The 27,950-nt window shown below is 55.6% G+C and overlaps 1 protein-coding gene and 1 long non-coding RNA gene across 2 annotated transcripts in view; both read left to right on the top strand.

Annotated features, from left to right (window-relative positions):
• The window catches only part of DCDC2C (doublecortin domain containing 2C), a gene marked incomplete at its 5' end in the record, with an annotated part of 94,803 nt that overhangs the window by 12,666 nt on the left and 54,187 nt on the right, over positions 1 to 27,950 (top strand). The window contains 6 exons of the mRNA XM_079110801.1: positions 1,163 to 1,239; positions 11,644 to 11,772; positions 15,114 to 15,251; positions 17,891 to 17,933; positions 23,015 to 23,083; positions 26,112 to 26,238. Coding sequence (XP_078966927.1) covers positions 1,163 to 1,239; positions 11,644 to 11,772; positions 15,114 to 15,251; positions 17,891 to 17,933; positions 23,015 to 23,083; positions 26,112 to 26,238 — 583 coding nt within the window. The remainder of the gene's footprint in view (positions 1 to 1,162; positions 1,240 to 11,643; positions 11,773 to 15,113; positions 15,252 to 17,890; positions 17,934 to 23,014; positions 23,084 to 26,111; positions 26,239 to 27,950) is intronic.
• Positions 24,873 to 26,101, top strand: LOC306644157. The gene is made up of 3 exons (XR_013759182.1): positions 24,873 to 24,998; positions 25,081 to 25,247; positions 25,330 to 26,101. It is a non-coding gene; the product is annotated as an uncharacterized lncRNA (long non-coding RNA).

Here is a 27,950-nt window from a genome sequence, read left to right as displayed (position 1 = left end):
CGGAGCTCATGTGAGCGTGAGGGAACCCCACCCCACCGTCACTTATGTCTGGGGCAGGGGCCCTGGTCTGGGGCCTGCTGCTGCCGCTGGGGAGGCTGTAGCCGCATCACTGCAGAGAGGGTAGTGAGCTCTGCAGGTGGAGGGGCGGCTGGAGCCTCTGAGTGAAGGCCTCCCTGTAGCAGAGGCCAGGGTGTCTGCAGGACCCTTGTGAGAGGTGCGGAGTGGCGGAGAGCAGGGGCAGGGGGCCAGGCACACGGCAGGAGACGGGATGCAAGGGGTGGGTCTGGACTGACTGGCCCAAGGGGAACCACCCAGGCCCTGCTGGGCAGCGGTGCGGTCAGGGTGCGTGGTGTCTGTGGGAGGCAGCAGTGGACCCTGGAGGGGTGCTCCCACCATCGGGGCATGAGGGGGAGGACTGCGCCACGCGGCGGGGCTACCTGGAGTGCGAGCAGAGGCAGATGGGGGGCCTTGGCGGTCGGATCGGCAGGCGATGGTGGGAGGTGAGGCAGGACCTGCGCGCTTCCTCCTGCGGGGCTGGAACCGCACAGAGACCACGTGGCTGGGGGCAGCGTGCAGACGAGCCCGCAGCGCAGGGGTCTCCTGAGGCAGCCTGGCCTGTGCAGCGCAGGTGGTGGAGGATGCGCTTCAGGGTCCCTCTGCTTGTCCCTCTGCACGCTCCTGGCCAGCAGGGCAGGGCCAGCAGGGACTTTACTCCTCTGTGCTTTTTTCCCTGGGGGTTTCGACCAGTCTCCCAGGGCTGAACCTGTGATAGGCCCAGTTGGCCGGTCTCTCAGCCACTGACCATCCTTGGAACTCCAGGACTCGGCCAGTGGAGCCCCAGGGGCGGCAGAGGCGGTGGGCACATGCTCTTGGATGCACTGCCGGGTGCGTCCCTGAGCGGCACGGCCCTCCTGGGCCCCTCTGCCACGCTCGCCGCTGGCCCTCTGTACTCTCACACCTGAGCTGCTCACCCCGGGGCTGTGGCTTGCAGCCCCGACGACCCCACACTGGCCCTCTGAGTCCTCTGGGGTCCTTCCTGGGTGTTCTGTCCACAAGGGAGCCCCACCGTCACTTATGTTTGGGGTGGTGCCGCGCGTGCTGTTGGCGCTTAACAAGCGCCTGCTGATCTGAACGCCCTCTAAGGCCATGTTTCTTTCTGCAGATAAAGCCGGTGGTGCACTGTGACATCAACGTGCCTTCCAGGTGGCAGTCGCATCTTCGCGTTTCCCGACACATAAAGTGAGTATGGTTGTGGGTGAGAACCCACCCGCGGTGGCTCCTGAGGGCCGCGTCTAGGGGCCGCTGTCTCCTCTCCCCTTCCTCTCGGCGGGGAGCCCTCCCTGGAGCGGGAGCGCCGCCTCCGTGCTCCACATCCCTTCCTCTCTTGAGCTCTGGGTTAGGGAAGCGGTCAGCGGCGGCCAGTGTCGACAGGACAGCCTTCCTGGGGAGGCAGAAGCGAGGGCGCAGAGGCTTTGGGCTGTGTGTGTGTGTGTGTGTGTGTGTGTGTGTGTGTGTGTACCCAGCGGCTCCAGCTGGGGGCAGCAAGGGGAAACGTCTCCACCGCCACGAGTTTTCACTCCCAGAGGCACGTTCCCAGGTGTCCCTGTGGGGGGACAGATGAAGCTGCATGCGCGAAGGACATCAGACTAACTGGGCGCCGTGGGGCTGGCACCTGTCCCGGGTGGTGGCTGAACCTGCAGGACTCGAACACGGGCTCCCTCGGCCTTCATCTGGGCTCTGAGACCTTCCTTGCTTTGTCCCTCTGGGCTTGGGCTATGCTTGGTAGAGTGGGACAGAGGCAGCCACCTTGAGGTGGGGAGGACGGCCTTAGGTGACCTTCCAGGGCCCTGCCCGAGCTCGTTAGGGACCAGATTCCTCTAGGTGGCCCCTGTGTCACTGGGATGCTTCAGGACGTTAGTGATTAAATCCCCAGGTGGGGTTCAGGGTGGTTCCTCTCTTTTGCTGAGTTGTGTGAAGCCAGAAGTCGCGAGTTTCCTGGAGTCGGGCTCAGTGTTGCAGGGCTTTGCAGCAGCCAGGCCAGGCCCGCCTTAGCAGGAGTCACTGAGTCTTGTTTCCTCTCGCCTGAGGGCCTGGGCAGGGGCTGGGGACATCTTGCCAGTCAGACGCACTCAGCACCTCCCAGGGACCGTGTCTTGGAGCACCTTGCCCTGGGCTTCTGTGACACACGGGGACTACCGTGGCGCTTCAGGGGTCTGAGAGCTGAAGGCCCAGCCTTCCTAAGTTCCTGCCCTGCAGGATGGGGCACCTCAGGGAGCCTCGGGGAGCCTGGTGACTGAGACCACATCCCGAGGCTGCGCTCCAGGGCACGGCCCGCGGTGGCGGTGTGGCTGTGCAGCTCTCCTCTGTCTAGACCTCTGCTCTAGCAGCTGCGCTCCAGCTCTGTGGCGCGGACTCAGAGTTCCACTCGATGAACTAAACAGCCATCAAAGCCGCAGCCTTCTACCAGGAGGGGCCTGAGCACGACTGCTTGGAGACCTCGTAGCTACAAACAGATGGGCAGGACGGAGTCTTCTGCCTTCCAGAGAGGAACCTTTCCATGGCTGGCCCAGGCCGGCTGGGCACGTGGCTTGTGGGGCTGATCTTTCGAGGCTGCCCTGCAATGGAGTAGGCCCTGGGGTCCCTGCCAAGCCGAGTTAGCTGGTCACTGTGAAGCTACCGTTGGGAGGCAGAGGCGGAGGGCTGGTCCTGGCAGGGGCGGTGGCTGTGTTCGGAGGCAGAGGCTCAGGGCTGCTCCTGGCTTGGTTGGTGGCTGTGTGGGGAGGCTGAGGCTCAGGGCTGGTCTGGCTTGGTTGGTGGCTGTGTTGGGAGGTTGAGGCTCAGGGCTGGTCTGGCTTGGTTGGTGGCTGTGTTGGGAGGCTGAGGCTCAGGGCTGGTCTGGCTTGGCTGGTGGCTGTGTTGGGAGGCTGAGGCTCAGGGCTGGTCCTGGCTTGGTTGGTGGCTGTGTGGGGAGGCTGAGGCTCAGGGCTGGTCTGGCTTGGCTGGTGGCTGTGTTGAGGTGGAGGCTGAGGGCTGGTCCTGGCTTGGTTGATGGCTGTGTTGGGAGGCTGAGGCTCAGGGCTGGTCTGGCTTGGCTGGTGGCTGTGTTGGGAGGCTGAGGCTCAGGGCTGGTCTGGCAGGGTGGTGGCTGTGCGGGCTGAGGGTTTCCCTGCCAGGGTTCTCTTCCCAGCCTCGTTCACAGAAGTTCAGTGGACCCTGCCATCTTCTCCCTTGCTCACCTTAGAGTGTCGTGGGAGACGAGAAGATCAGGTGAGGGAACCTGGGGAGGACAGGGTTGGGGGCCTTCGTTTTGTTGTTCATTTAGAAGTGCACGGGCAGAAGGTGACCAAGCCCTGCGGTGGCCTGGCAGTGGTTCTTGGGGACCTTGGGGTCAGAGGGAGGGGGTCGGGAAGGCCTGTGGCAGGCTTGGTGGCCCGCGCTACCTGACGCCAGCAGAACTCTCTCTTGTGCCTGGAGAAGGGCCAGAGGTCGGGAATCCTAATGGGAAGCCCAGGACAGAGCCGGACGGGGAGGAGAGAGGACCCTGTGGAAAGCGAAGGTGTGTTTCAGGGAAAGGAGGGACCATCTCTGGAAATGGGGGCTAAAGGAACAACAGGAGGATTTGGTCTGGTGGCGAGTACGAAGAGGCAGGAGAAAGGAGCACGGTGCCAGATCCCGCGCTCGGTCTGGGCGGAAGCCCGTGAGCTGGGACATCACTGCTTGGTTCCGTGGCTGGTGGGATGGCTGTCTTCCCTCCGTGGAGGTCACCTAGACCTCCGGTGGAGTGCTCCTCTCCTTTGACTCATCCTTGGTGGCCAACCAGTGGCCATCTGAGTGGACGAGACATCTGGCTCTCCCCCTGTGATTCCTTCTAAGTCCACGGCTGTTACTTGGCCAAGAGGGTCTTCTCCAGGACTTCCCAGGAGGGTGTGTACAGAAGCCATCTCTCTCTAGGGAGGGCGAATCATCTCCCCAGAGATGGGGGGCTTCAAGTGGGTCCCAGGGGTGTAGCCCAAGGCTTGGAAACCACTTGGATTCTTCATATTTGCCAGTTGGGCGTATTTATCAGCCGTTTTTTTCTAGCTTCACCTGAGTTCTCGGTATCCATCAGCTGTTTTTTTTTTTTTTGGTGCTGGGGATTGAACCCAGGCCTTGTACATGCGAGGAAACGCTTTGCCGGCTGAGCTGTATCCCCAGCCCTGTCCGTAGGTTTTGACAACAGCAGTGATACCGCTGTTTACCGGTGACGAGTTCTGAAGTGTAGCATCAGAGGGGCACACCAAGGCAACCATATGGAGCAGGCTTTATTTAAAGGTGATGATGCAGGCTTCTCCCGGGAGGAGGAAGGCCATGGCTGATGGTCTAGAGTCCCAAGAAGTGAGCACACTCTTATGGGCGCAACTTAAGAACAGACTGGTCACCACTGAGAAGTCCAAATTTGAGTCTTTATTAGCCGGCTGACTGTCTCACACAATGCCCCAAAAATGGCTATTGGGAGAACAGCCCAACCATAGGGTTGTAGGGGTTCTTATACCAAAAATCACATCAATCATAAGTGTCTGTTGCTATGATTCAAAATTACAAACTAACCTCATGAGATCATCGACAGAGGGGGAAGTGGGTCACCTAAGTACAAACTAAAGAATGGTTACTAATAACCACGCAATTACATTCACATGGTGCATTGGTTAGGAGCGATAGGGATCAAAAAGAGCAATTTTTCATTACATAGGAATTATCATTTTATATTGTTAAACATGTCACACCAAGTAACTGATAATGGGGACAGAGGTGGGGTGTTCGCATGGGAGAAGCTAAGCAATTGTTGATGGGTACAGAGGTGGGGTGTTCCCATGGGAGAAGCTTATTTCCTACATAACACAGAGTCTCAGAGCAAAATGGAATCTGTCTGGCCTATAACATTCTCATGGAGCCAGATCTGTCAGCCATCACAGCACCCTACATCTTTTATAGGCTGAGGTCTCTTTGTCCTCCAGTTCTCTCCCCTCTTATCTCTCCTTCCTGCCTATGTGACTAGGCCTGGTTTTGCAGGTGAGATGTAAAAAGTGAGAAGCGGATGGGCAAGGGGAGGGCCAGAGCGATTCAGGCAGGCAAGGGCCTAGGCGGCATTAATTAGCAGCTCCCTGCCTGCAATCCTTGACAAGGGCAGGTGAATTTGGTAACCAGTAGGCTCCAGAGATCCTTGACATTCCATTCTCCCAGGGGCGGTCTCCAGCTTCCAGAGGCCTCCATTTCCTCCATTTGATCCGATCCCCTCTTTCTACACTAATTGCCTGTCCCCAGTTCTGCCTTCAGCAGGATTAAAGTGCTCTAGAAGCTCTGCCACTTGGCTGTGTCCCCACGGGTGTCAAAAGTCTCTGTTCCTGTCACATACTGAAATCGTGTGCCACCCAATGTGTGCTGATCTGGGAGGGAGAGCATGAAGTCTCACGGGAGGAGGTCGCGAGGCGCAGGGGCACAGTGTCCCAGTAAGCAGGGGTTTGCCAGCAAGGGCAGCACATATGTCCAGCAGCTGAGCAGTACTGACCGGGGGCACACAGAGCCCGGCAGCTGAGGCTCACAGGCAAGAGGGATATGCTTAGCTATGTCTGGGCCCTAGAGTAGCCCTGAGTCTCTGTTCGTTAAGGCTTTGATGTAACACTCCGAAGTGTGGTCCTCACCTTCATGCAGAAACAAGGAGAAGGCAGGAGGCAACTGGGAAGTTCCAGGGTGGGGGTGGACGTCACGATCCTACAAGGTTCTGCAGAGCATCCTTGGGTGGGACTTCCAGTTGCTGGCTGTAGAGGTGACCCGCAGTCATTGAATAAAGAAGCATACCACAAAGAAATTAGGTATCCACACCCGATAACATCCCACTGACCTCCAGGACCTTTCTCTGGTCTCTGTTTCTGGAAGGACGTGGTGAACAGTAGAAGCTGCCTCTGACCCATGGCCCAGAGTCAGACACACAGATGCAGATGAGCTTCGTCTGTAGCCACCTGTGCCCTTTTTGCTGATGCCCGAAGAAGGTATGATGTAAAGGTCTGGAAGGAGCTCCCAAATGGTCAGAACGCAGGATTATCCACAGACCGGGTTTGGGTGGAGCTTCCCTTGAATCTGAATTTGAATTTGGGTGTGTGAGAAGTAGGCGGGGACTCCTCAGGTCCTTGATGTGGCACTGCCAGGAGAGCTGCTGGCTTTCACAGGTGAGGTGGAAGGAGTGCTGGAGGCCTTCCCAGGTGAGGTGGAAGGAGTGCTGGAGGCCTTCCCAGGTGAGGTGGAAGGAGTGCTGGAGGCCTTCCCAGGTGAGGTGGAAGGAGTGCTGGAGGCCTTCCCAGGTGAGGTGGAAGGAGTGCTGGAGGCCTTCCCAGGTGAGGTGGAAGGAGTGCTGGAGGCCTTCCCAGGTGAGGGGGAAGGAGTGCTGGAGGTCTTCCCAGGTGAGGTGGAAGGAGTGCTGGAGGCCTTCCCAGGTGAGGTGGAAGGAGTGCTGGAGGCCTTCCCAGGTGAGGTGGAAGGAGTGCTGGAGGTCTTCCCAGGTGAGGTGGAAGGAGTGCTGGAGGTTTTCCAGGTGAGGTGGAAGGAGTGCTGTGGCCTTCCCAGGTGAGGTGGAAGGAGTCTGGAGGTCTTCTCAGATGAGGGGGAAGGAGTGCTGGAGGTCTTCCCAGGTGAGGTGGAAGGAGTGCTGGAGGTCTTCCCAGGTGAGGGGGAAGGAGTCTGGAGGTCTTCCCAGGGGAGGTGGAAGGAGTGCTGGAGGTCTTCCCAGGTGAGGGGGAAGGAGTGCTGGAGGTCTTCCCAGGTGATGTGGAAGTAGTGCTGGAGGTCTTCCCAGGTGAGGTGGAAGGAGTTCTGTGGCCTTCCCAGGTGAGGTTTAACAGTACTGGGAAGTTTCGCTAAGGAGCTCAGGAGGCAGAACATGGATTCGGCTGGGAAGTGTGGCGTTGGTCGGGCCCTCAGCAGGTTGTGTTAGGCTGTTGTCCATGGGAGACTGAGTTTGACCTCTTTGACAGATGAGGTTCTGGACCAGCTGATGGCCCTTCCACGTGACATCAGAAAGGCCCAAGAGGGAATGTCAAATGGACTAGAAGTATGGATTTAACGTGTTCTGTCTCATAACCCTTGGGTTGTTTGGTGGACTTGGAAGTCCCCTGCTTTAAATGCTGGTAGGGAACATTTAAAGCAGGGATGAACACAGGACCTATTTTTACCTAGGGGTTCTGTGTCCCAAATATATCCGGTGTCGTGAGTCTGTTGCCCACAAGGGAGGGATTTTGTCTCACAGCTGACTGGAGTCCTCAGCCGAATGAGTGCTAGGTTGAAGGGAGTACCAGGTCTCAGGCAGTTGGACAGGCCTTTTAGACTGGGCCCTCGATGAGGGCAGGAGTCAGGGGCCTGAGAGGGGTCTTGGGGCACAATGAACTTTGACGTTCTGCTCCTGAGAAGGTCCCTTCCCAACGGATTCACAGGGCTGAGGAGGGCGTGTTCTGAGCTGGATGGGGCACAGAAATGTTAAGGGATGGAGAAAGAAGTGAGGTGAAGCCTGGTGACTGAGAGGGGACAGGAGCGGGGAGCCATGGGGGTGGGGCGTGTTGCCCCAGTGTCCAGACGAAACCCCGCGCTCCCTCCACGCATGGGCGAATCCTCTCCTGAGTTAGTGCAGTCCAAGGCCTTGGGCATCTTCCTCCCTCAGCCTGGCAAGGTCGGCCCCCGTCCGTGCTCCTTGCAGCGTAGGCAGGTGTCGGGTCTGCGGGCTGGGCTCTCGGGCTGGTGGGGCAGCTCCCTGCAGTGCTGCGTGCCTGTGTCGGGAGATTCCGCCTGGATGGAGTTGTTCACGTGACCGTCCTGCAGCCACAGGGAGAGTTTGGGGTAGGCATGAGCTGTTCTGTAGACTGCTCCGGTTTCCTTCCATAGGGTTTCAAACCCAGTAAGGACGACTTAGCTTTAAACAATAATGCCTCTGTTTTTAAAAACTCTTTTCAAACAAGTTTTGCATTTCCTGATTCTGTCTTCCTTCTAACCCGCGGAGCAGATAAGGACAGGCATTCCTACTGCACCACGAGACAAGGCTCCCCTGCTTCCCTCGGCCACATGGTCCACAGTTCTTGCAGGCCACTGTCCTGGCGCTTCTGAGTGCCCCAGGCCCGGGAAACCAGAGGACTGGCAAGCGTGTCCTCAGGAGCTCACAGCCTGGGGGCTGTCCTGCCCTAGAGCCAGGAGTTCTCAGACTGGCTCTGGGGACCACGGTTTCTGATAGACCTTTTAGGCCAGCTCCGTCTGGTTCTTGGCACACCTTTGCTCCGGCTTGGGGGGGTCATGACAGGCTCCTGTGTCCCTTCACAGTGGATCCTGGCTGTTTGAGCACAGCGGTGGCAACGGATGTAAGACCAACTCTGGCTTTCTTCCATTCTGCTCTCACCAACCCGACTGAGAGAAGCACAGGTTCCTGACAGTATCTAGCTGTTTTTTTTTTTTAATAGTTTGATATTTATATTTTAGGATTTTTTTATTTAATTTTTTTGTTCTAATTAGCTGTACATGACAGTAGAATGCAATTCTATGTTTTGATAGATCTTACGTAATGGAGTGTAATCTCTCCTCCTTCTGATTGTACATGGTGCAGGATCACAGGGGTCATGCGGTCATACATGTACATGAGGTAATCATTGTTTCACTCTGCTACCCTTCCTACCCCCAATCCCTTCCCCTCCCTCCACTCCCCTCCACCTTACCTAAAGTAACTCTATTCTTCCCTAGCGCTCCTCCCCCCATTGTGAATTAGCGTTCACATATCAGAGAAAACATTTGGCCTTTGGTTTTTGGGTTTGGCTTATTTCACTGAGCATCATATTCTCCAGCTCCATCCATGTACCTTCAAATGCCAGAATTTCATTCTTCTTTAAAGCTGAGTAGTATTCCCTTGTACATGTGTACCACATTTTCAGTAGGGAAAGGGGAGGGCGAGGAGGTGGAGAGAGCACTCCAGGGTGAGCGGTCTGCACAAGTGGCTCCCCATCAGGCTGCCCTGGGACTTGGATAAGTCACTCAGCTTCTCTGAACCTTAGTTTCTTCATCTGCATCACAGGGTAGCAGTACTTGCTCTACTGTTTTTTGGAAAGATCAGAGACAATTTTATAAAGTGTGTGTGTGAGTGTTGAGAAAAGGGTCACCTGACTAAATCCATTCCTCCTTCCATCTGTGCTCCTTTTTAGTGCTTCCTATTCCCGCCGACAGGCGAACGGCAGTGCACCAGGCCTTGTCCTGAGAAAGCCATCATGCCTTGGTTTCTGTGTCACTTGTTCCTTACGGATGGACTCTTTCTTTTATAGCCAGGTCAACTCATGCCCATGGCAAACATGTAGTTTTAAGTGGCATTAGATCTCCTCCTGCTTCGTGTCCCCAGGCCCCTAGTGACTTCCCCAGAGGTGAGTGCTGCACTGCCTACAGGTGTGTGTGTACACTGCCTACGGGTGTGTGTGCACTGCCTACAGGTGCATGTGTACTGCCTACGGATGCGTGTGCACTCTGGTGTGTGTGTACTGCCTACTGGTGTGTGTGCACTATGGTGTGTGTGTACTGCCTACAGGTACGTGTGCACTATGGTGTGTGTATACTGCCTATGGGTGTGTGTGTGCTGCCTACAGGTGCGTGTGCGCTGCCTACAGGTGCGTGTGCACTGTGTCAGATGTGTGTGCACTGCCTACGGTGTGTGTGCACTGCTGTGGCTGTGTGCCTTCCCTGCTTTCTCCATGTGACTTTTCCTGGAGGTGCTCCCGGTCAGCACTGTAGATAAAGGGGCCTTAGAAACGACTGTGCAGCGTCCTGCATCTCTGGATTTGATGTGTGCCCGTCTGTCACCCCTGTGGAGGACTTCCCGGGACAGTGCGTGGGTGTTCCAGTTGGCGTGCTGGAGGCGAGGGCCCTGAGCAGCCCTGGTGAAGCCAGCACAGCTGGGTTCCTTCTGCAGCCGGTGGATGTCAGCAGATGTGCTGGAGCCCTGTCTCCTCAGAGCTGTGATTTCCAAACTTAAGAATCAAGATTATATTTCTTCGTTTCTTTAGCTACAATGTTTCTACATTTTTAACAGGTAAATTATTTCAGATTATATGCCTTTCATGAAAGATGTAGAAGTCTGGAAGTGAATAAAGGATGAAATAGGAATCCCCAGTTATTCCACTCCACAGAAATGACCCCTGGGGCTTCGAGCCCTTGTCCTTGAGCGTCTGGAGCTGCCGCTGTGTCTGCTTGGCTTTGTGTCTGCATTCACTCACTGGCCATCTCACTGCTGAATACAAACTCGGCATGAACCCCCTGGATGACTGCACTTACTGTACAGCTAGGCCGTGGTCATCCCACCCCTGCCGTACTTAGCCACTGAGACTTTTCTCTCCTTGCTTTTATGAGTGATTGTAGGAGGACATCTCTGCACCGTAAGTCTTTGTCCACGTTTCTGTGAGTGGACATGGTAGAGCCATTGGCTCCTGGCTTCTTCTGCTGTGCTGATTTGTATCGCCAGAGTGCCCTTCAGGAAGACCGGGCTGTGTGAGACCTTTGTTTTTAGCACTCAAGATAAGAATATATATTAAATGTTTTAAAAGTTTAGGCAAAAATATAAAATAGTCTCATGCAAATATTTATTTTATTACTATTAGTATTCTATATTTAGAAAGACTTTTATCATAAAGCAAATAGGCAAACATTGTAGTGATTTTTTATTGTGGTAGTAACATTAATGAATTGTGCATTCATGGACTGCATACAACATTTCTTTCTACAGTTTATTTTGGGCAGTTTTAAATAGGGAAGAAGTTGAAGTGGGGATTGACTAAGTCTTTTACCACAAGCTTTAGCAGAGAAAATGGATTTTCTTTGTTGTGACAAACACATTAAAAATTTACATTCACTCTGAGAAAAGACATATGTTTATGAAACTTTAGGTTTTTTGCATTTAAGGGAAAAAGCAACTAAATCCACGGCAATAGTACATAATGATATAGAAAAAAGGAAAAGCTGTTGTGTATTGCTGAGGTTCATCAATCCCTACTGACAGTCGTAAAGAAGTAAGTCTCGTGTTTAGCCGCGTTTTAGTACCAGTCACCAGTCTGCCACTTGCCAGGGGTGATTGATGTGGCTCGGTCTTACTGACGTGCGGTGCCCCCAGCTTTGTGTTGAGTCTGCAGGCCGATACGCTTCCCCTTCAGCCCGGCCCAGATGACAAAGCAGAGCCTGGGCTCCCAGGGTGCCGCCTGGGGACTGCAGGCAGGCCGGGTCCTTTCGCTGTCTTTCCGAAGGAGAGCGCGTCCCTTCTGCGGAGGGCAGTGGCCACTTCGTTCAAGGCACGTGGTTTCCGGATGGTGGTTCGCTCCTGTTTCGCCCATCTTGACAGCCAAGGGCATATGTGTGCTTCTTAGGAAGTAGAGTTTGCTCTGTTTTCCTGGACACGCAGAGGACATGAAAAGGTGTTTTCCCAGGTCACTGTTGCCGAGCAGGCTTGGCGACCTCTCTGCAGCTGCAGGTGTGCTGTGCCCAAGGGCTGCTCAGCTGTGGCACTGCCTTCTCAGGTCTGCAGTTAGCCATATGCACGTATGTTTTTTTTGAGTTTTCAAACGGAACTTCGGGCACTAATGGAGGTTTTCCTTTTTGTTCTTACAGTGTTTTCACAAATGGAAGATTATTTATTCCACCCGTAAAAATCATTATACCTAAATTCAGCCTGACAGACTGGAATAGCGTGCTGGCCACGATTGGAGAGAAAGTCTTCCCTTTAGGAGGCGTTCGGAAGTAAGGAGCCGCGCCTGCGCAGTGGGGGGCGGGCGCCTTTTCCTGCTGAGCACTTCCTGCCTGGGCCGGCGGCGGGCCGCATGGCGCATCTCCACTGATGTGATGCTCCCAGGCAGGCGGTGTTTCCTCAGGCTTTGCACCACCCTTATTTTAAAGCAGCTTTATGAATTTATTCGCTCAACAAGCTGTTGAGCATCAGCCATGAGAGCGCTGGGATGAACTCAGCACGCAGGGAGAGCCTGGCCTGCGCCCCGTGGGGCGGCCTAGGGACGGCCTCGCTCCCTGCGCCCCGTGGGGCGGCCGAGGGGCGGCCTCGCTCCCTGCGCCCTGTGGGGTGGCCAGTAGCTACTGCTGGGCCAGATGCTGCAGGTGGGGTCAGGAGGCAGCCCACTGGTGGCATCTTGGGGTCAGACTGGCAGATCTCTTCTGCCTTCTGAGTCTTTGGCACTCGGTGCATCCTTAACCTCTACATGCCTTTCCTTCACCTGCAAAGCTGGAAGTACAGCAGAACCTGTTTCTGAGCGTCACAGTGTGTGTCAGTGCTTAGATTGGCTGAGACGCAGTGAGTGGACCGGCGGAAACCAGGGGCCACCGTGCTGCTGGGAGGTTCTGCACCTGTTGGTGCATGAGACTCAGCACTGTGTGAGGAAGCAGGCCTCAGGCGGGAACATAGGGTGAGGCTGCAGGGACACAGCAGCCACTGTGGGGAAGAGCAAGGTCATAGTGAGACGGGCACAGAACCCCAGGGGCTCTCCTCATGGAGTCCTGATGCCTTCACGTCCTGCCTTCCATCTGCTAGGCTCAGGGGCTGCTCAGAGCATCTCCTGTCCCAATGCTGTTCCCTGGGGTCCCTCCTGTCCCCTCCTGTCCTGATGCTGTCCCCTGGGCTTCCTCCTGTCCCCTCCTGTCCTGATGCTGTCCCCTGGACTTCCTTCTGTCCCCTCCTGTCCTGATGCTGTCCCCTGGGCTTCCTCCTGTCCCCTCCTGTCCTGATGCTGTCCTCTGGGCTTCCTCCTGTCCCCTCCTGTCCTGATGCTCCCCTGGGCTTCCTCCTGTCCCCTCCTGTCCTGATGCTGTCCCTGGGCTTCCTCCTGTCCCCTCCTGTCCTGATGCTCCCCTGGGCTTCCTCCTGTCCCCTCCTGTCCTGATGCTGTCCCCTGGGCTTCCTCCTGTCCCCTCCTGTCCTGATGCTGTCCCCTGGACTTCCTTCTGTCCCCTCCTGTCCTGATGCTGTCCCCTGGGCTTCCTCCTGTCCCCTCCTGTCCTGATGCTGTCCTCTGGGCTTCCTCCTGTCCCCTCCTGTCCTGATGCTCCCCTAGGCTTCCTCCTGTCCCCTCCTGTCCTGATGCTGTCCCTGGGCTTCCTCCTGTCCTCTCCTGTCCTGATGCTGTCCCCTGGGCTTCCTCCTGTCCCCTCCTGTCCTGATGCTGTCCCCTGGGCTTCCTCCTGTCCCCTCCTGTCCTGATGCTGTCCTCTGGGCTTCCTCCTGTCCCCTCCTGTCCTGATGCTCCCCTGGGCTTCCTCCTGTCCCCTCCTGTCCTGATGCTGTCCCCTGGGCTTCCTCCTGTCCCCTCCTGTCCTGATGCTGTCCCCTGGGCTTCCTCCTGTACCCTCCTGTCCTGATGCTGTCCTCTGGGCTTCCTCCTGTCCCCTCCTGTCCTGATGCTCCCCTGGGCTTCCTCCTGTCCCCTCCTGTCCTGATGCTGTCCCCTGGACTTCCTCCTGTCCCCTCCTGTCCTGATGCTGTCCTTGGGCTTCCTCCTGTCACCCCCTGTCCTGATGCTGTCCCCTGGGCTGATCTAAAGTGACAGATGTCAGAAGGTCAGAAGGTCACCGAGCTGCAGTGTGGGTCTTGCTGGGCCTCATCCTAGACTACCTCAGCAGGAACGTCTGCGGTGACTGGCTCTGAGGTTCACAGCCCCTCTGTGGTCTGTGTGTGGTGGGGTGTGGCCGCCCTGTGGCCTTCTCGTTGTCCTGATGTCCTCCCCTGCTCTGTGCTGCCCTGATTCACTGCTTTGTGTCTCACCTGGCATGGGCGAGTGTCCTCTCTCTGGGAGGCCCTTTCTGCTCTCACGGCCTGCCCACTAGGACAGCTCACTATCACTGCAACGTGGCTCCTGCCCACTCTCCCGTGGAACCTGAGCACTGTGTCTGAATTAGCTGTCATGTCCTCTCCTGGAAGCCAAGGCTCCTTGCATGCTGCCCTTCACCCAGCACCACCAGACCGGCAGCCTCCTCTCGTCTCTGGCTTTTTTGCACATTCCCCTCCTTCGGGCCCAGGGGGCTTCCATCCACCCTCACGTGATGACATCCCACCCACTTTTCAAACCCCACTGGGAATTCTTACACCTTGTGAAGGTTATAATTGAATCTCATCAGTCTTGTCTTGGGCCCTCTGTTTGCTTTCCGTTATTGTAACATAAAAACCTGAGATAGCCAATTTAATCAGAGCAAAGGCTTACTTTAGCTCACAGTTTGGGAAGTCATGGTTCACACTTGGTTGACCTCCTTGGTCCTGGGCCTGTGTTGAGGCAGCTCATCATGGTGGCATTATGTGGCAGAGGAAGCTGCTTTCCTCACTGTCAAGAAGCAGAGCGAGCGGAAGGGTCAGAATCCCAGGATCCCTCTCGCGGGCTGGCCTCCAGTGACCCTGGTTCTTTCCCCTTGTCCCTCTCTCAGAGGTCCCACCACCTCTTAATAGGGCCACAGCCTTCAGCACCTGGGTGTTGGGGGATGTTAAGACCCAGCTGCAGCAGAGGCCCCGCTGCCTGGCGTGGTGTCCAGGAGGTTTTGTGCTTCTTACTTTGGAGAAGCAGTGACTTTTTTGTTTGTGTTTGAATAGTGACTACCTTATTGTCTTATGCATAATGGATGCTCAGCATTGGATGAATTGAGTCTTTTCTTAAGCAGATGAACTAGTGAACGAGAGCTAAACAGAAAGTAGACTCATAGGAGCCATTTGGTGCTTATGAAAAGCACATTATTTGCTAATAAATGCTAGTTTATTTGCCAATTATTGTTATAACAATTAAGCCAATTTGTATTAATTTTAGCTGTTATTAGTTAAAATTAATTGGATACCAAACAAGAGTTTAGCATGTTCTTGAGCGCCTCTGAGCACTGTGCATAATTAGAAATGCACTTCAATTAAAATTCTGCAAGCGAGCAGCATGTGTGTCCTGGAAGAGCAGGGCTCCTGGGCTTGGCCACCCGTGGCGGAGCCTGCTTGTGAGCGGGCTGATTCTCAGGAGTGCACACGCTAGTGGTGTTACACACAGAAAACACCCAGGGCCTGTGCACTGGTCTTAGCATCTCTATCCGGTGTCATTCTACATTTGCAGATTATTTACATTGGATGGACATCTTCTGGACAACTCGAAGGACTTGCAGGACAATCATTTCTACGTTGCAGCAGGACTGGAGACTTTCAAAAGCCTTCCCTACTGGAGGTCCACACACGTTCCTGGCGAGGTCCAACAGTGAGTCCGTTTTACGCCTTTCCTTCTGAGTGTTGGTAAAATTCCCCGTCCCCAGTACCTCTCCTGAATATGTCCAGTTTGGCTGTGATGTTTTTCCACAGTGAAATGTGATCTTCTAACGATGCAGATCTTTCCTTGTTCAAGATGGGCGTGGAGGAGCTACCTGCTGTCTTTGGTGGGTTCACAAGGACAGGCGGCTGCGTCGGCCCCACTGTCTTTCCTCTGGATTCTGAGAGTCCTGAAGATGGAGAGCTGAAAGTGCAGGGTAGTTCTAGAGCTGGTCCCAGGACCGGGGTGCCTGCCCGCAGCGCCCAGCACAAGCTTCCCTTTCCTTATCTGGAGTACGACGCGTGTGCCTGTGGACGGGGAGAGGCAAATGGAGGGTGGCTGGGACACTGGAGGGAGCCCTTGTCTGTGCCCAGGGAACAGGGGCCCTCTGTGTGACCCTCTAGAACAGAGGAGTGAACACAGTGCTTGCTTCTGAGTAGGCCTGGTGCCCTCTGTAGGAGAGTGCTTGCAGGAGGTCTGGGCTTCATCCCGGGTGGGAAAACCAGCATGTGGGCTCTGAACTGTATCTCAGATGCCCACTGAGACCCGGGTGGACTGAGGTGCCTCCTGACTAACTGTCCTTGCTGTGACCTGGCTTATGTCCCTGGAGGGTGTCACATTTGCTTCTTCCTTCAAGAAGTCTCAGGATGCTTCGCCACCATTTGTTCTTAGGTTGCTTTGTATGTGAGACAGCACAGACGTCGGTGGGACGGTACACAGCCTGCTGTTGTGTAACTTGTTGTGTTGGGTGTAGAAAACTGTTAGCTGGGGACCCTCGTCAGCTACAGTTGCCGACTGAGCTCGTGTCTGTGACGCTGAAGGTCAGAGTGGATCAGGTGCAGCAGAGGTTGGGGCAGGAGACCTGAATTTGGAAGGGCTGAGTTGACTTCTGTTCCACCTTTGTGGCTGGTATGCTCAGAACCTGTTTCTCCTTCGGTAGAGGTCAAGATTGTGGCCTGGATAACCTGGAATCATAAAGGAGAAGGGATTGTTTTTCACAGATCATACGGTGCTTTGAAATGTGTGCTGCTTCTCTGCCACTCGTTGGCTTAAGCCCAGCTGACCTGTAAGACTGAAGTTCAGAGTAGGAGCTGACTTAAGGCCTCAGGTTGCCTGTCCCAGATGGAAGCCCTGCACCAGGACCCAAGCCGCTCCTCATCTCAGGGACAGTGACAGGCTTCTGTGGCAGGCAGGTGGTCCTGCAGAGGTCTCCTGCGGCCACTGGCCATGTGGGGGAGGCCTTTGTTGTGGGACTGCACTCTGCCAGCCGGGGCGGGGTCTGCCCCGCATGTTGGCCTGCTCTGGGGGCCACTCCTCTCTGCCTTCCCTCACTCCCTCCTCCCTGTTCTGTTGGAAGATCATCCCTTCCTCTGACTGCTGGGGACAGTGGGCAAAGGAGGCATAAAGCTCTGCTTTCCATGCCAGTGGGTGTTTCCATTCCTGGGTCTCCGAGGTGAGCAGGTCAAAGCCAGTCCTGCTGGGCCTGAGGGGGCATCTGCTGCTGGTGGGGCCCGAAGGCTCACCAGCCATTTCTTTGTCAAGTCTAGTAATGCCCATTGTCTTGAGCAGAGAAAAAGAGCTGTCATTTTCCACCTAATGTGGAAGAGGACAGGGTTGTGAGTGGTCAGCCTGTTTTGGGAGAGCGCCATGCAGGTGGTGGGGCTTAGCCCTTCTTCTTGGGTTTCCTGCTAAGCACCTTCTATGTTTAGCAGGCCTGGAACATGGCTCCTACGTAGTGGTTTCTTCCCAGGGCAGAACTTTGCCCTGTCTGCCCAGGACAGCCACAGTGAGTGACATCCACAGCGAGTGACATCCACCAGATGGTCCGGTGAGGTCCTGCCTGTGGTCCTGGCCAGCGTGGCTGTTTCTTGATGTTACCGACTGAATCCGTTGCCAATTGCCCTAGCAATGCAGGGCAGCAGTGCCGAGGGCCGAGGGGATGGCCCTGTCCTCTCCCTGGCTCCCATGTCCCCTAGCTGCTCTTTCCGTTGCCACCACCATTCACGGCCAGGGTCCAGCATGTGCTCAATTATCTTTTTCCATCAACAGAGAGGCTGAGGCCCAGGAGCGACAGGGGTTGCACAGTTGCTGAGGGACAGGGCCACTCAGCGGGGACAAACGGGCACAGGAGCTGCTCTGTGAGCCCTTGGGAGGTGGGTCCCGTGTGCACACCTGCCACCCAGGGAGCAGGAGGAGACAGAGTGAGGCAGGGGTGTGGCGGGCTCTGAGGCCAGCCAGCTGCAGGACAGAGCAAAGCCTGTTCCTCTCAGCTGGTTCCTCCCAGAGAAAGCAGGGTGCTCGCTCCTGGTTATTGTGGGCTGCAGGTGGGAGCCTTCCATGCCAGACCCCCACCATAAAACCCCAGGCAGAAGCTGCCTGTGGGTGCCAGCCGTGGCCAGAGCTGCCCTGGAAAGAGCCGTCTGACTTTCGGAGGCCCCAGGGCAGCAAGCAGAGCAGCCAGGCCCTTTCTGCTCCTGTGTTGGGAAATGGAAGCATGGACAGCAGGCCGCTCCCTTGTCCTGATCCCTTCCTAGGACTAGGCTGCACCCTGCTCTGAGCATGGACATGACAAGCTGTCTTTTGTCTTTCAGAAAGTACGCAGACGCTGAAAAACACCCGCAAAAAAAGAAGAAAGTAAGTGATTTTTAAAGGAGTGGAGACCACTGTTGCTCTTGTAGAGTCTGTAGCAAGGACGGCACGGGCAGGCCCCCAGCTGTAAACCGAGCTTTACGCGCACAGCATTAGCACCAGACCCTAAAGAGGAGTCAGACCCTTCCTGTGAATGGGAAGGGAGGTGAGGTCCGCACTTGGGGCTGAGTTTAGATCTGGGGGCGCACTCAGGTATTTGCAATAAGATGTAGGGTCTTACGGGACAGGTAGGAGGGAACTGAGAACTCTTGGCAAGGGCAGGTGTGGCCCGGGCGGGGATAGGGGGATATCACCGCAGAGGTGCTAGCAGAGCGAGGCGCGGAGGGCCTGTGTGTGTGTGTGTGTGTGTGTGCACATCCGATGTGCAGCTTAAAGCACGAGGAAGTGTGGCCAAGGAGTGGCGGGAGGCCTCGCCCTTCTTATGACGTGTGCATGACCCTCCTGTCCCCGGCCACCCTGTGGACACTGTGCCTTGCACTTCTGTTGCTGTTGCTGTTCACTTGGCAAAGCCGTTGGCCTACCACTTGCCAGCGCCCATACTTCCAGCGGCTGGCTCCCGGCCTCCCTGCTGTGACGCACTGGCCCTGAGACTCCCCCAGGTGTTGGGCTCTTCTTTGCAAATGTCCACGGGTGAGGTGAGCCCTGGCTTTCTCCCCTCCCGTGCAGCCCAGATTCACAATCACCCCTTTAGGTGGGCCCTGGAGGGTATGGCTGTTGGCTTCCTTACCGTCTGACCACCACTGTGTCCAGCTGGCTGAAGTCCGACCGGGGGTGACGTGACCCCGCATTTCTCTGACCTTGCCCTGAAGGCACACAGCCCTGCTGACATGGAGGCCTGACTTCTCATGCTGAGTGCACCACCGCATTCCTTGCCCGACGCTCCTCTGCGGAACAGGCTTACCTCTAAAAACCTTTTCCTGTTTTGCTAGATTTTGTTAGGGGTTTTTGCATGTTGGTTCATTTCTTTTGGTGACAAGGGTTTTCTCTGAACTGACTGCGGTTAGGAGCTTCTTGGGTTGAAGGGCCTGCTTGTGTACTTTGGACTTCCTGTCTCTGAGGAAAGCACCGGGTAGTGTGTGGAATGGGGTGAGTGGTGACCCCCAGCCCAGAAGCCAAGGCATGTCCCACATGGCGAGCCTCTGCCCGGCTGGGGTAGGTTGGCAGTGAACTTACCTCCTGCTGGGTCACGTGCTGGCCAGCCCACACGTGTCACCGTGTGCAAGGGCATCGAGGAGGCGTGTGGAGACGGGGAGCCATGCCCGATCATGTCGGGAGGGCAGACGTTCCGGGTGGCCTGGCTCCTGGAGTTTCCTCTGCTGGCTTGGCTAATGGCATGGGCTGTGTCGGGCTGGGCGCTGTTTCCTGTGCTCTGATCGCACGTCACACGGGACGGCTGTACAACTGGGGCTTCTTCTGGCTAACTTGGCCTGCTTGGAGTCCATCCCCTGCCCGCCTCTTTCCTTGGCTCCCTCCTCCTCTCTCTTTCCTCTGCTCTTCTGGTCTTCCTTCCATTTGTTTGTTTGTTAGATTTTATTTGGTGCTTTGTAGGTGTGCATAGAGGTGGGCTCGCTCGGCACGTCCACGTGCGCACAGGTGCTTCTGGCAGGTCCACTCGCCCTCCCTTCCTCTGCTCCCCTCACCCGTCCTCCTCCCTGTCCCCCCAACCCTGTGAGACCCATCCCTCCCTTTCTCCCTTCCTTTGCTCTGGCTTCTGCATGAGGGAAACATTGACCCTGGACTTCCTGGGCCTGGTTATTTCTCTCTCTGTCGTTGAGTTTTAGTTGTAGGTGGACACCATACCTTTGTTTATTTTTACGTGGTGCTCAGGATGGAATCCAGTGCCTCACGCGTGCGAGGCCAGCGCTCTACCCTGAGCCACAATCGCAGTCCCTGGCTTATTTCTCTTCCTTCCACTTGCCGGCGAATGCCATGATCTCACTCTAGGACCGAGTGAAATCCCACTGAGTCTGTCTGCCACATGCCCTTATCCATCCGTCTGTTGATGGGGCCTGGGCTGGTTCCTTGCTCGGCTCTTGTGCATGGTGCTGCCGTCCACACTGATGTGTTGGGGGTCACCGCAGCATGCTGACCGGGTGGCTGGTCACATGTGGCTCCCTTCCTGGTTTTGTGAAGACTCTCCACACTGCTTCCCATGTGGCCGCTCCTGGCCTCAGTCCCCACAGTGTCCGGGGCTTCCCCGCAACCCCATGGCCTCCGCAGCCCATGTGTTGCCTCAGCCTTGACGGCTGCCATTCTGAAGGGTGATTTTGATGTCACTCCCTGATGGCCAGCCACGTTGGACAGGTTTCCACACGTCGTTGGCCATTGGTGTTTCTTCCTTGGAGAAGGATCCCTTTAGCTCTTTTGGGCCTGACTTTTGAGTGTTGACTGCTGTTTAGCACAACTGGCAAGACCACCGAGGTCCCACACTTGACAGGGCAGCCTCGACACTGAGCAGGCCGGCCGAACCCCCGGGCTGGTTTTGGGGCTACCTCTTCTCCCCGCGACCTCATTCCTTTTGTTGTTTTGACTTTGGTTTCTGAAAAGGAGGGAGGTAATTTTGCTTTCCTTTTATTCAATGCTTATTTGGTCTGAACTGGAGATATGTTTGTTCTGATGTTGTCTGTTCATGTTTTCGCTCTCTTCTAGAGATGTGTTGCTGAAAACTGAATGGGTCTTGGTAAGGATATTTAACATCTAGGAATCTTTAAGCAGAATGACCACAAAACACGGCATAAACTACAACACAAAAATGTGTTATTTTATGAAAATTAAGACTATCATGGAAACATTTTCATGAAGTAAACTGAGCAAGAATACATAGCAACATGGGAAGGACATTTTGTTCTGAAAAATGAAAAGTTCCAGGAGAAAACAGGGCAATGTGTAAGAGCTCTGCACATGTGGAGGATGTCTGTTGGAGGACCTGGCGTTGCTCACCTTGCTTGTGAAAAGGCCCTGTGGTGGGCGTGCTGGTCTCAGGACAGGGCACTGCTGCCGCACGTGAGGGCTGGGTGAGCTTCTGAGTGTGAAGCCGCTGCTCCCAGCTTTCAGGAGGCAGGCTTCGGGATGAGCCAAGTGACTGCTTCTCCGTAAAGGGAGGCAGTTTGCTCTTTCCAGATTTTGTTTCTAACTTATTTAACTTTATTTTTAAAATCTACTTTGTGTGTCAATCACCTCAACATTGATATGGAGAACAAAGGAAATTGGTGGTCACCAGGGCTGCCCTGTGATAGGGACTCTTCTGTGAATGTGAGGCTGTCAGGTCCTCAGGTGGTCACCAGGGCTGCCCTCTGATAGGGACACCCTCTGTGGAGTGTGAGGCTGCCAGGTCCTCAGGTGGTCACCAGGGCTGCCCTGTGATAGGGACTCTTCTGTGGAGTGTGAGGCTGCCAGGTCCTCAGGTGTCCACGGGGAGCTCTGTAGGATTGGGCATGGACTCCATCTTAGATCAGCAGATGATCCTTACCAAGTGCATCTGGAGTGCAAAGCAGAGTCCTGACTTTTTTCTGTGGCCATGAGCTGGACACAGAGCTGTGGACCAGCAACCCACAGACTTGGCTGGTGGTATCGGGGCTTCCCTTGCAGGACACTGGGCACTCTCTGTCACTGGGTCCCTGTGACGAGTCCAGGGAAAGTTCCTGCTGTTGGATGTGGTCCTGTGGATGGGTATGCTGGTGACCCAATGTCCCTCACCCTCTTCTGTCAACTGAAGCCCGTCCGCCGAGCCCCGGCCCAGGGGTCCGCCCTGCCTGGCATCGGCCCCTCACCTCTGCAGTCCTAACAGATCAGCAGCAGCTCTCTCACTGAGTCGCTCAGCCTCCAGAGCTGCAGGGGCCACACCCCACCCACACTGCCCAGTAGTCAGGGGGACCTTGACACTTGGTGGGAGGTACCCTGGAGGGGCTGGTGTGGGAGGGGAGGAGAGGCTGGCAGGGCTGGGTGGCCAGGGGCTGTGTGTAGCAGGTGAAGGTGCTTAAACTGAGGGGCATCCAAATTTAAGTGAGGGAGTAAAAGGAGGTGCGCTTGGTAGCTGCTACCACTGAGCGGGTGAGAGTATGGCCTGCAAACAGTAAAGCAGCGGTGGGGGTTCCCAGTGAGGTGCGGGTGAGCTGAGCCGCGGTCTGCTCGCCTGATCCACAGCTGGCGTCCTGCACTGAGGATGCGTCCTATGACAGGGGCAGGGTTGCAGTTGCCCCTTCTGTGGGTCAGCTGGCTGTGGCTGCTGGTCTGGCTGTGTCTCTGATCCAGGTGTGGGCCAGGGTGGTTTTGTACAGGCTAGGTTCCATTTCCGGGTGGATATCCTCAACGTGGTTTTCCTGTGACTCAGAACTGACGTGGAAAGTCGTCACGCCCCTGTGACGGTGCAAGCGCGCACCCTGGGCAAGCTCGATGCCGGTGGAGCGTGTTCTTGCAGCAGCACCTAGGAGGGGGTGGCAGGGACACAGCTGAGACTGTCAGCGTCAGTGGTCTACACTGAGTAACGAGCCGTCCCTGGACCCAGGGACTTGAAAGAATGAGGATTTACCTGTTTCCCTAAATTCTGGAGTTGGCTGGGGGGTCCTGGGGCTCTGCCTCAGAGGCTTCTGGGAGGGCTGGCAGGTTGGGGTGCCTGAGCTGGCCTGTGTGACACTGACAGTCGGTGTGATCGCCGGCCCTTGGGTTCCTTTTCCTTGTGGCTTCTCATCTTCCAGTGGGTGGTCACAAGGCCAGCCCAGAGTCCAGGGCTTGGAGAAGCGCTTTCCCTCGGTGGAGGAGCGTGGCGAAGCTCTGCTGGCTGTCCCTGCCCTGTGCCTTCTGAGAGGGCTGAGGCTGTGGTCGGCAGGCAGCCTCCTGAGAGGGGTGCAGAAGAACTGCCCACACACTTCAGGCAAGAAGGACCTCACCGAAACGTGCAGGTCGGTGCCAGTGCTTGGAAAGCAGTTTCAGTGGTGATGGCAGGGCATCCTGCCTGCCCGGAAAGATCTGAGTCAAACAGTGCTCCCCAGAGCTCAGACTCTGGGTATGGATCTTGAGAGGACTCAGCAACTTATTTCTACTGTGTTCTACTTGTCCTTTCTGTACAGGTGCGCCAAGTGGTGAGATCTGAGCCTACTGGTTCTGAAAAGGCTTTTCCATCAGTAGAAAATAGGATGGTAAGTAATAAGGGCTGCGTGCCTGGTTTAAGTGGCAGTGTAGTTTCTTTTTTAAAGGCTCATAAGTGTCCATGAGCTGCACGATTCATAGCATCCTGACCCAAAGAAGGGAAGGGAGATCGTGGGGAGTCACTAGGAGACCTGCGTGGCCGTGGTGTGGGCGGGCTTAGACGGCATGCGGGAGTCCAGGGCAGCGGGTGGACGGGGGTCAGGGCCTGAGGGCGGGCGAGGGAGGAGGCGGCTGTGTGGGGTGGGTGCTGTGCTCTGGGTCAGCACACATCCAGGAGAGGGAAGGGGATGCTCCTGCGCGGTAGAGGACCAGCAGAGTTCCTCCCGTAAACAGCAGAGGGCTGGCGCGCTTCCGCATCCTCTGGCATCTCCGGGGCCTCCGTAAGGCACACAGGACGAGGCTCCTCCATCCAGCTGGCGTCTGGGAGGGCCCACCTCCCGTCCGCGTGATTCTAAGTTGTTTTCTGAGTAAGCTAGCTGCTGTCATCAAGGGAAAATGGAGGCCTGGAGGGCGAGTGCGCTGGACCCGGGCATCTGGCCTGGTCCCGGCTGTCCTTAGGCTGGAGGCTTAAGGGCCCTTGCCTGCCTGGTCTCGCCTTCTGTTTTCCGATCCCTTGACTTTTCTTGTCGGAGTTCTTCCAAGGGCGTGAGATCCAGATTTAACCTGTCACAGGTGCCCTGACCAGAGCGCTGACAAACTGGAAGAGCAGGGCTGCTTCTCCGAGTTCCACTGTGAATGGAATGCTGCTCCACCTAAAGTTAGGACCCTTAAACTGCACTGTTCGTAAAGCCCGTTTCCTGATAATGCCCATTTTATCAAGAAAGTAGCAAAAAAAAAAAAAAAAAAAATAAAAAGTAACAAGTGCCTTGTACTCATTCCACTTCTGAAAGGCACTTTTCAACAACCTCTAGTATCTGATTGCTTCAGTTCTATTTTGCTTGATTCATGAACTTGATTCATGCTTGATGATGAACTGGGCAGTGTCTTGTGTGGCAGTTCGCCTGAGCTGCTCAGTTCAAAGACAGGAACTGAAGGAAGCTTCCCTTGTTTTGTTATATCAACCTCAGCTTTGTAGCAGCTGCTTTTATTTGTGATTTTAATACCTATTATCTTCTAAGGAAGTAAGGCTAATTCAGTAAATGTTTCAAATTGTATCCCAATATTTGGGTATTTGATGGTACAAGCCTCTGCAAAAAACCAGTAAATAGTTAATAAGCGTGGCATTTGTATCATGTCTACAGTCAGGACTTTACTGTTAAACGCTTCTTTGGGCATAGAGCAGAAGTGCTGATAATGAAATGGAGGTGAATCATAAAATTAAGGATGTGCAAACAGGTCAGAGCCCCAGCAAGATGAAATGGAGCCCACTTCTAAGACCCGGCCTACCATGAGGGTCACTCTGCAGTAGGTGCTTGGGATTGGTGCTGCTGGCTACAGAGCTCTCTCCAAAGTCAAGGAAGAGGGGCGGCGTCTTCTACTTTCACTGGCGTATAGAGCAGAGACTGGTTGGTGGATGAAGACCTTGATCCAGTTTGGAAGGATCCAAGAGCTTCCTGCTAGAACCTCCTGCTGGCTGCCCACATCTCTTACCTGGGTGGACTGACCCGAAGAAGTGCGTCCCTGTTCCTGTCCACCTGGTGGATTGACTGAAGGAGAGCATCCCTGTATCTGTCCACCTGGTGGACTGGCTGAAGGAGGTGTCCCTGTTCCTGTCCACCTGGTGGACTGACTGAAGGAGGGTGTCCCTATTTCTGTCTACCTGGTGGACTGACTGAAGGAGGTGTCCCTGTTTCCGTCCACCTGGTGGACTGACTGAAGGAAGGTGTCCCTGTTCCTGTCCACCTGGTGGACTGACTGAAGGAGGGTGTCCCTGTTTCTGTCCACCTGGTGGACTGACTGAAGGAGGTGTCCCTGTTCCCGTCCACCTGGTGGACTGACTGAAGGAGGTGTCCCTGTTCTCGTCCACCTGGTGGACTGACTGAAGGAGGGTGTCCCTGTTTCTGTCCACCTGGTGGACTGACTGAAGGAGGTGTCCCTGTTTCCGTCCACCTGGTGGACTGACTGAAGGAAGGTGTCCCTGTTCCTGTCCACCTGGTGGACTGACTGAAGGAGGGTGTCCCTGTTTCTGTCCACCTGGTGGACTGACTGAAGGAGGTGTCCCTGTTCCCGTCCACCTGGTGGACTGACTGAAGGAGGTGTCCCTGTTCCCGTCCACCTGGTGGACTGACTGAAGGAGGGTGTCCCTGTTTCCGTCCACCTGGTGGACTGACTGAAGGAGGGTGTCCCTGTTTCCGTCCACCTGGTGGACTGACTGAAGGAGGGTGTCCCTGTTTCCTTCCACCTGGTGGACTGACTGAAGGAGGGTGTCCCTGTTCCCGTCCACCTGGTGGACTGACTGAAGGAGGTTGACTCTGATCTTCAATTAGACAAACTGTCTGAATCTTCCCACTTCCCAGGGAGGCTGCCTTTCGTGTCAGGCGAGGTCATCTGCTGCACTCCCGTTAAAGCTTAGCTAGATTGATCGAAACAGGCTCTGGAGAAAAATAATTGTTCTTAAAGCACTAAAGAGAAATAGACCTACCATGCCTGAGGCTTATCTCCTGAAAACGTTCTTATTGGGAAGACATGAAAGAAATCGCAAGTGCCTGTCACCTCCGTAAATGGAGCTCATGCTGATTTCAGAGGTGTTGCCCAGGGCAGAGGGACGAGTGGTGCAAGGTGTGGGTGTACTTGGTTTCAGAGTGTCCTTTGTCCTCTCTCCCCCTCACGTGTCCCCAATCCTGCCAGGTATTAGCAAGGCCACCGGCGTGGGAAAGCCATTGACCTCTTCCCAAGAGACACTGCAGGGAGGAGAAAGTGAACTGGTTCCAGCTCCTTGTGGCTGGGATGGCTAAGGAGTGGAGTGGAAGAGCCCGAGGAGGGGCTCTCGGGGTGCTGGCCTGCTGCCCGGGCACCCGGGCCCAGGGCACTCGGGCGTGTTCCACTCCTGACACTCCTTTGTGTTTGGTTTGCACTTAGGTGAGTTCCAAAGGCAAAGAGCCTCATAAAGGTGACCACGCACCACCTAAAACACAGGACTCCGTCTACTACGCCAAAGAAGGAAAGACGAAAACGCCGGCAGAACCTCTGGTCCAAACTGGCGCGGGTAAGGTGGCACTTCACGTGTGCGTCGTGTGCTCGGGACGATTTTCTGCTGCAAAAGTATTTCTTGACTTGTAATCATCTGATTTGAAATGGAAGTTCAGCTCGAAGGACAGTGTTGGAGAAGAGGGACTGAGCGGGAGGACGAACGTGGTGTCTGGGTCAGCCAGTGACCCGCATCTGCCTGTCCTCCCCCAGAGAACCAGGGACAGGAAACAGGACCCAGACGCCACCCGCCGTGCTGTGGGCCCTCTGAGGCCACGTGTCTGGAGGGTGGGCCTCAGGCCTGGCTGTGTGTGAGGTGATTGTCACCACGCCTGCTGCTCAGGGCTGCTCCTGCACCCTGCTGGGAGCCCTGCTGGGCTCTGGGGGTGCTGGGCACGCCCGCCCCTGCTAAGACAGCCGCGTGCCAGAGGGTTAGGCCTGTGGCCAGCTGTGGAGGAGACGGGCAGCAGGGGCTGGCTCTGCTCCTCTGTGGCGTCTGGACGGTTGTGGAAGCCATTTTCTGAAAACATTCTCCGTGGGCTCCTGTCTCTGTCCAGCGCAGCTCAGGTGCCCCTCTGGCCCTGATTATTTCCCAGTTCCCTCTGGGTGGCCAGCTGTACATTTCCCTAGATTCCCTCGCTGGTTTCCCCCTGCTGTCCTCCCTGTCCCACAGTGAAGTCCCACAGTGTGGGCTGGTTTGGCACTAGGGCCAGTGGGATCTGTCTGACCCCTGGGGAGTGCCCGGGAGGCAGATGGACTGTTCCAGCACAACCCAGAGCCTGGCTTGACCCTCGGACCCAGGGCGCTGCACCTACTCCCCTGACATTTCCTAACGCAGCACAGCAGTGCGGCACTCAGTCACTGCGTGTGAAGTCTGTTCTTCGCAGTTGGATCCCACACACGTAGCTTGGGCTGCCCTGCTTCCTGGGGCGTCCCTTGGGGGTGGCCCTGTGGCAGGATGTGGTCTTTGGAGCTCTTATTCTAGCTGCAGCCCTTACTGCAGGTGTAACTGAGCAGACTGCTCATCCAGAGGTGGCGTGTCCGCTGCTGGGTTGCTGCAGAAATTACTACCAGAGGGCCCAGAACCCCACGGGGCGGGTGGTATGTCCCTGCTCTGTTCCCCCACCCCTCCCACAGGAGCAGGGGCTTCCAGCTCAAGACCCTGGGGGCAGTTCTACCAGGGCCGAGGCTGGGGAGGGAGGACAGGCGTGGGCCAGGTAAGGGAGGCGTCCAGGGCCAGGGAGGCGAGGCCGTGTGCATGGAGCGTCCCTTCTGGATAGTAGTGCCCTCCGCGGCTGTGTTTATCTTCACCGATGCTGAAGGAGGAGGCCGGCCTGTTCCCGATTCTGCTCTCACTGGTGCCTCTGATCAGGATGAGAGTGAATTTTTCAAGAACCTTGTAATTTTACAAGCATTTAAGACATCCAGTTGTAGTGCTAATTAAAGCCATTTCTAGCTGTCAGTTGTAGGTGAGTAGCACCTAGCTGTTCAAACCCAGTTCATGAATATATTCTGAATTAAAAGGACTGTATTTCCTTGAACCCTTTCTATGATTTTGCATCTCTTTCTTTCTTTCTAATGGAATCAACTGAACACAGGCTTGTCAGGGACTGTGACCTGGCCTGTCTGCCATGGTAGGTGTGCAGGTATGCCCACGACTCCAGGGTCCAGGACCTTTATGAGCAGAGACTCAGGCAGACACTACAGAAATGGGGCCCACCGAGCTGGGGC

This window comes from Sciurus vulgaris, assembly GCF_902686455.1.
Source record: "Sciurus vulgaris genome assembly, chromosome: 14".
Classification (NCBI taxonomy): Eukaryota; Metazoa; Chordata; class Mammalia; order Rodentia; family Sciuridae; genus Sciurus; species Sciurus vulgaris.
Note: the sequence above shows the minus strand (reverse complement) of the source record. Positions and strands in the feature narration are given on the sequence as shown.